The sequence below is a fragment of the Coregonus lavaretus genome, assembly GCF_964263955.1.
Source record: "Coregonus lavaretus genome assembly, chromosome: 13".
Lineage (NCBI taxonomy): Eukaryota > Metazoa > Chordata > Actinopteri > Salmoniformes > Salmonidae > Coregonus > Coregonus lavaretus.
In genome coordinates, this window is record NC_140000.1 from 38284805 (window position 1) to 38292711 (window position 7907).

The window sequence follows — 7907 nt, forward strand, 5'->3', positions numbered from 1 at the left end:
CATCACAATCAATAAGAAATTCAGACGTTTAACATTATTCATATATTTGCACATACATACAAAAAGAAGTGGCCGACACATCACAATGTGTACCTCTTCAACATTCATCCAGCAGCAGAGCCAGCATCTAACATCAGCATCCAGAGACCAACTCAAACTCAGTATCTATTCCATAAAGAGATGACCACTGTAAACATATATTTTTTTTATTGTGGGTTAAAAGGCCATGTCTTTTGAGTTCAAACATGATAACTTTTTATAGGAAAATTATTGCCTGGCTACCCAGTCACACCGCTCCGGCCAAACAGCACGCCCACTAACGTGTCTTCTCCACGATGAGTCTGGATTTGCTTTCCTCCCAGACTCTTTGAGAACGCAAACACATACTGATTGGTCCCAGAAACCGATGGGGTTGGGCCAGAGCCGTCCTACATTAATTACGTCATTTTGAAGTCGGCACAAACGACTTCTAGGATGGATGTATGGAACGATGATAGAACAGCGGAATAAAATTCAGGATGAGTCGTCAGGCAAGGAAAATGAACCTGAAGAAATAAAACATGAAGCCTATACAGTACCTCTACATCCCAATCTGGATTATCCTTGTTTGATTGTGCCCAATATTAAACTGATATTTGATGAGAAAATAAACCTTAACCTGACACAACAAATTAGATTTTGGCAAAACAAACAAACAGTTAAAAATAAGTAAATAAATAAACATATCTAGTAATGGCACAGTGAAGTCACAGTCAATTGTGTGGCGACAACGGTTTCTCAGAATCATATCCCTCTAACCCACAGTCTCTGCTATCTGGATCTATCAGTCTCATTTAGCAGACGCTCTTATCCAGAGCGACTTACAGTTAGTGAGTGCATACATTTTTTCATCATCATCATCATCATCCTCTTCTTCCTCATCCTCCCCATCTTCCTCCTCCTCCTCCTGGGCCCCTCGGCTAGTCTTGGGGCCCTTGCAGATCTTGAGGTGTCTGGTGAGGTGGTATTTGGTGAGGAAGCCCTTCTCACACTTCTCACAGATGTAGTCCCGGCGGCCCTCGTGGGAGTTCATATGCTTCTTCAGGTGGTTGGTCCTCAAGAAATGTTTGTCACACTTGGGGCAGTGGATCTGACGCTCTCTGTGCGTTGGGAATGATGATGGAAGAGGGGTGGAGAAAAGAGTCCAGAGGGATAGAAGGGGGAGGGGAAATGGTGATAAGAACAGAGGAAAATAGACTGATGTAAATCCAGATACTTTATAAAATATGTTTACCAATATGTCTTACGTCTGGCGTCCATTAGTTTTCCCTGGCCATGTGACCTGAGCAGAAACTTTGGGCCCTGGGTTACAGGCTATGAACTAGAGCAGATACTTTTTGCATACTACTCATGTCAATAGCTTGGTTTAGTTTTAACTTACTGTATATGTGTGAACATGTGCTGCTTGAGGTCCTGCTTCCTGATGAACATCCTGTCACACAGGTCACACTTGAAGTTCTTGGCCCCCGTGTGAATCACCATATGAGACGCCATGTGGGACTTCTGAGTGAATGATTTCTCACACACATTACACCTGTAGTTCTTCTGACCTGTGGGAGCACAAGAGATTAGAATGAGTAAAACCTGTACGAGAAGCATATGTAGACCATATAATCACCTGATATACAGTAGAACCATCATGTCTTTTAAAACAACTTCAATAATATCTTGACTAATCTAAAAGCACCCCTGAGACTGACACAGATAATGCTAAGCTGCTATGTTCAGAGGTCCCATGTCAATGTGTATATGTGTGCACGTGTGAGTGTAGGCCACGCCACCCATCCTCTACCTGTGTGTATCTTGAGGTGCATTCTCAGGTTGCTCGGATCACTGAAGGCCTTGCTGCAGTATTCACACTTGTGCGGCTTCATCCCCACATGTCCCATGAAGTGCACGTTGAGCTTAGTGGACGTGGTGAAGGCCCGCGAGCACATACTGCACTTGTACTTCCTCTCAAGCGAGTGTCTGTGTGAGTGTGTGTTGGAGCCAGAGTTATTAGTGTTATTTGAGTGGCTGCTGTTGTGGGAGTGGCAGGCCCAGGGGGATGAGGAGGAGCTGGAGGTACCGCTGGGTAGCTTTCCCTCCTGGTGGTGGTCCTGGTGGTGGTCCTGGCTGGGGCTGTGGGAATGGGGGTGGCCGTGGTTGTTGTGGCTGCTCAGATGCGACTTCAGCTCGGCGAAGGACTGGCACTCTTTGCCGCACTGGCACACCTGGCCCTCTGGGACCTGAGGGACCCCCATCTGCCTGCAGTAGTCCCTGGTGTAGTAGAAGAGCAGCTCCTGGTCTGGGAGGATCTCAGTGGATGTGCAGAAGAACAGCTTCCCGTTGTCGGGGTAGGCCACCAGGTTCTGCTCCTCTCTGGTCCTGCTCACAGAGACACCACAGATCTGAGTGGAAGCCATTTTGGATACAAGATAATAACATTGATCCAAATCCATGAGGTGGCTTCACTAAGTGATAATTACCTTGCCTTGCGGACAAACATCATCCAGTTGCATTCATTCTCATCTGTGGTCACAATACAGAACTCCAGCACGTTGTTGTGAAACATCTGAAACAACACCACCATCTACTAGTCAGAATGGTGCCTTCCTTCATCTGCATAATTTACATTTGATTGACACATGAAATTCTATTATAAGGTCATCTGAAATCTAAATGAGGAGATGTGTATAGTATAAGCCACTGACCTTCCATATCTGAGGGGTGTCCTTGTCTGGCCAGTCTTGCAGGTCTATGTTGCTACAGTGCTGTCCCACCAGGGGCCCAAAGCAGGTCCTGGGAGGAATGATGTCCCGGGCAAACACTCCTAAGAGACACACACACACACTTATAGAGATATTGATGAGGGGCAAACAAGCTATATGTTGTTTTTGATTGGGCAGTAACGGAATTGTGCTGAGACTAAGATTTTTCACTTAAAATGTATGCCAAACACAGTTGAGTTCAGTACAGCACAGTAGAGTTCAGAGTACAGTAAAGTAGAGTATAGTTCAGTACAGTAGAGTTCAGTACAGTAGAGTACAACAAAGTATAGTATAGTTCAAATCAAATCAAATTGTATTGGTCACATACACATATTTAGCAGATGTTATTGCGGGTGTAGTGAAATGCTTGTGTTCCTAGCTCCAACAGTGCAGTAGTATCTAACAATTCACAACAATACACACAATTCTAAAAGTAAAATAATGGAATTAAGAAATATATAAATATTAGGACGAGCAAGGTCGGAGTGGCATTGACTAAAATATACATTTACATTTTAGTCATTTAGCAGACGCTCTTATCCAGAGCGACTTACAGGAGCAATTAGGGTTAAGTGCCTTGCTCAAGGGCACATCGACAGATGTTTCACCTAGTCGGCTCTGGGATTTCGGTTACTGGCACAACGCTCTTAACCACTAAGCTACCTGCCGCCCCTATATAGTAGGATAGAATACAGTATATACATATGACATGAGTAAAACAGTATGTAGACATTATTAAAGTGACTAGTGTTCCATTATTAAAGTGGCCAGTGATTCCATGTCTATGTATATAGGGCAGCAGCCTCTAAGGTGCAGGGTTGAGTAACCAGGTGGTAGCCGGCTAGTGATGGCTATTTAACATTCTGATGGCCTTGAGATAGAAACTGTTTTTCAGTCTCTCAGTCCCAGCTTTGATGCACCTGTACTGACCTCGCCCTCTGGATGATAGCGGGGTGAACAGGCCGTGGCTCAGGTGGTTGATGTCCTTGATGATCTTTTTGGCCTTCCTGTGACATCGGGTGCTGTAGGTGTCCTGGAGGGCAGGCAGTGTATCCTCAGTGATGCGTTGGGCAGACCGCACCACCCTCTGGAGGGCCATGCGGTTGCGGGCGGTGCAGATGCCGTACCAGGCGGTGATACAGCCCGACAGGATGCTCTCAATTATGCATCTGTAAAAGTTTGTGAGGTTCTTTGGGGCCAAGCCCAATTTCTTCAGCCTCCTGAGGTTGAAGAGGCGCTGTTGTGCCTTCTTCATCACACTGTCTGTGTGGGTCGACCATTTCAGATTGTCAGTGATGTGTACGCTGAGGAACTTGAAGCTTTTCACCTTCTCCACTGTGGTCCCGTCGATGTGGATAGGGACATGCTCCCTCTGCTGTTTCCTGAAGTCCACGATCAGCTCCTTTGTTTTGTTGACGTTGAGGGAGAGGCTGTTTTCCTGGCACCACTCCGCCAGGGCCTTCACTGTAGGCTGTCTCGTCATTGTTGGTAATCAGGCCTACTACTGTTGTGTCGTCTGCAAACTTGATGATTGAGTTGGAGGCGTGTGTGGCCACGCAATCATGGGTGAACAGGAAGTACAGGAGGGGGCTGAGCACGCACCGTTGTGGGGCCCCTGTGTTGAGGATCAGCGATGTGGAGGTGTTCTTACCAATTTGGTAACGGAACTTTTGAGTTTTAATCACTTAATAATTCATTAACAAAATATTAACTAATTAATAGGTCTACCTTTACTTGTTACTTCGGTGAACTTTAATTATCCTCCCTCCTCATGAGAGAGAAAAATGAGAAAATATCAGTGTAGATGAAGGGGAGGAGACAGGTTAAAGAAGGATTTTTAAGCCTTGATACAATTGAGACATGGATTGTGTATGTGTGCCATTCAAAGGGTGAATGGGCAAGACAAAATATTGAAGTGCCTTTGAACAGGGTATGGTAGTAGGTGCCAGGAGCACCAGTTTGTGTCAATAACTGCAACGCTGCTGGGTTTTTCACGCTCAACAGTTTCCTGTGTGTATCAAGAATGGTCCCCCACCCAAAGGACAGCCAGTCAACTTGACACAACCATGGGAAGCATTGCAGTCAACAAGGGCCAGCATCCCTGTGGAACACTTGACACCTTGTAGAGTCCATGCCCTGACGAATTGAGGCCATTCTGATCACTCAATATTAGGAAGGTGTTCTTAATGTTTATACACTCAGTGTATAAGCAATAAGACTGAAAGGACACAGGACACAGATTGAGAGAAACAGGACATTGGAAGTGAACTTGCATCTCCACAGGGGTTTCCATACCTAAAGGATCGTCAGCTACAGAGATGCGGAGGCAGAGCGGGCGAGGCAGAGACAGACGGGCTCTGCTCTGGATGGGCGTGTCAGGGATAAAGGTGACTGGGCCGTGCTCTGGGCAGTCAGAGGGATACGAGCGCTCACACAGCGTACACCCTGTTCACAAACACAATAAAACAACAAGTTAGGACAAAGATATACAGATCAGAAGTTCAAAGACTTCCAATGGATCACGAGAACAGAACAACAGTAAGCTAGTATAGCTTTATACATTACCAAGCTCAAATTTCCCTTACAAACCAAAATGTCCGCCATCCTTCCCTTTTACTCACAGATGGTGAAGGCAGTGACCATGTTCTCCTTGTTGGAGGTGGAGTCCTCCAGCTGCAGGGTGGAGTTGACCAGCAACAGGCTGTTCTCTGGCCCCAGGGACACCTCTGCCGTGATGGGAGACACGTTGGCTGGCTCTAGGCCCATGCCCGAATGATCATGGAGGGACACAGGCTCTAGCTGGGACTGGGTGAGCACCACACTCACCACCCCAGAGTTCAGCTCCCCTGAGCCGTGTAAAGACTCCCCCAGACCCCCTCCCCCCGAGTTCCCCACCCGGCCCCCTAGGTGCTCTGGCTCCATCCCCACGGGAAGCTCAAGGCCAGGCCCGTGCAGGGGCATCACGCCCCCAGAGGACTCAACTCTTCCCAGGCCTTCGTGGTTCTGGCCTCTCCCTCCCAGTTGGTGCTGGTTCTCAGCCCCCACCACCCCCTCCATGTTGGCCAGCTCCTCTCCCATCCTGTCTGGGGAAATGGGGCTGCTGACTCGGGACTCTATGTTCAGCCCTGTGGAGTCCAGCTGCACCTCGTGGCCCCCACCCTGGTGGAGGTCTACCTGGCCACCGACCTGACGGGAGTCCAGGGACACCAGGCCTTGTTCCAGAGGTCCTCCAGGGCCACTGTAAGGGTCCAGCCCTGAGGGGTTCTGGCTGGACACAGAGAGAGTCCCGTCCATGTTAAGACTGCTGGGGTGAATGTACTGAGGGGGAGGCCGGTCTGCCAGGTAAGACAGGATACCTTGATAGAGAGAAAGAGAAATACTTTCCAATCCACGTACATATAGATCAGTTAACATCTTATGGTGTAATATTATGAATCCTAAACATATCCATGAGAGATACAATGGAGATTACATTCAGTGGTTAAGAGAAGTGCTCAGCCCTACCTGGCAGTATGTGTCTGAAGTAGCTACTCTCCAGGTGTGGGTAGGGAGGAGGAGGTAATGAGTAGTTCCTCTCTGGAAGGCCACACATGACCCCTCTGTCACCAAGAGGACCCATTGGCAGCATGAGCGACAGAGCAGAGGGCAGAGACCCAAGAGAGGGCCCCAGGCTGGGTATTGCAACAGACATGCCTGAAGAAAAGGAGGACAAAATGAATGTATCAACAACTATATTTACAGTAAATATGTAAACAATATAAGAAAAATATAGTTTTACCAGATAAGTTAATGTGTTTTACCTGGTGTAGTGATGGGGTTGTGGTTTGGGGAGGTGGGTAGACCCAGATGACTGGCACTCACAGAGGGCACACTTAACTGGTCCATCCCAACAGGGCTGAGGTTCATGTCATTCATTCTGGAGAGGAATCAACAAACGTCTAAGGTGTTAGAAAAAGTTGTGTAATATCCCATTTGAGGCTGACTAAAAAAAACATTACATGTGTGTGGAAAGTCTATCACAGTGGTTAGATACCTGACTTCGGCAGTGTGTGCTCATCCAAGATACTGTGAAATGTGTGCATTCTGCCGGCTAAAGTGGATAGACACAGAGTTCAATCATCAATTTGCTTCATGTCACATTCACCAAAACATGTTGCAAAATATGACACAATGCAGGAGTTAGCTTGCTAGCAACAAGATATCTCTTTAATAGAACATGTTACAGTCCCAAATCAGAGCCACTGACCTGTGACCCTATCAACAAAGTATGCAGTATGTAACTTTTTGGGGCGACCCGACCAAATTCGCATAGAAATTTGACTTATAGATCTGTCATTCTCATTGAAAGCAAGTCTAAGATAATTTTTTTAACTTTCGGTTTTGTACACCAGCTTCAAACAGCTGAATGCACAATATTTTTGGTTTAATTAAAATATATTTCACAGCGGTTTAGATGGAAAAAGTATTCTCTACACTATCCATTGTTTGTTTTGTCACAAACTTAAATTAGGCGAACTATTAGGAAAAGGCATAACGATTTCTGCATAATGCACCTTTTATCCACATTAATACCATTCGTAATGTAGTTAGCTGGCTATCTATCTAGCTAGCTTGCTATCTATCTATCTAGCTTGCTAAGAATAGCTAGCTAACAGTAACGTTAACGTTAGCTAGTTAACGAGAATCAAGAAAAAACTATCAATTTCATCTAACAAACGTTACGATCCCTATTTGAGCGTATAGCTCACGTTAACGACTCAAAGACAATGCTGTGATGTTGTATATTCATGCAATAGATAAAAGCGTAGCATACAGTAAGTGGACATTTTAAGAAAACAAAAGCTAACGTACCAAAATACTTCCTCTCTGTTCGGGTCCATGACAGCGTGACACACTGAGCATGCGCAAGCAAGAAGCAGCGCTGCAGGACGAAAATCTGATCTAAGGTCATTTGCCAAAGCCTCTCTGTTTTTCAATTTTATCACCGACCATGACAAAAAGGTTTTTAGCCTACACAGTTCCACAGCTTTGTAAATGTAACTTAAATTAATTGACTTAGATTCAATACGCAAATTAGACATGGCTTTTGTTTGACAGTTCTATCTCCCATTGGCCCCG

The 7907-nt window shown here is 45.9% G+C and overlaps 1 protein-coding gene across 1 annotated transcript; it reads right to left on the reverse strand.

Moving 5' to 3' along the window:
• Positions 1-23: 23 nt before the first annotated feature.
• On the reverse strand, positions 24-7685 carry prdm4 (PR domain containing 4). Its single transcript, XM_084175294.1, has 11 exons — positions 7641-7685; positions 6823-6879; positions 6590-6705; positions 6294-6482; positions 5411-6145; positions 5085-5234; positions 2733-2851; positions 2508-2593; positions 1832-2406; positions 1421-1589; positions 24-1139 (listed from the first exon to the last, which is right to left on the reverse strand). The coding sequence occupies exons 3-11, from the start codon at positions 6702-6704 to the stop codon at positions 830-832; spliced, it is 2448 nt and encodes an 815-aa protein (XP_084031420.1). The 5' UTR covers position 6705; positions 6823-6879; positions 7641-7685; the 3' UTR covers positions 24-829.
• Positions 7686-7907: the final 222 nt, after the last annotated feature.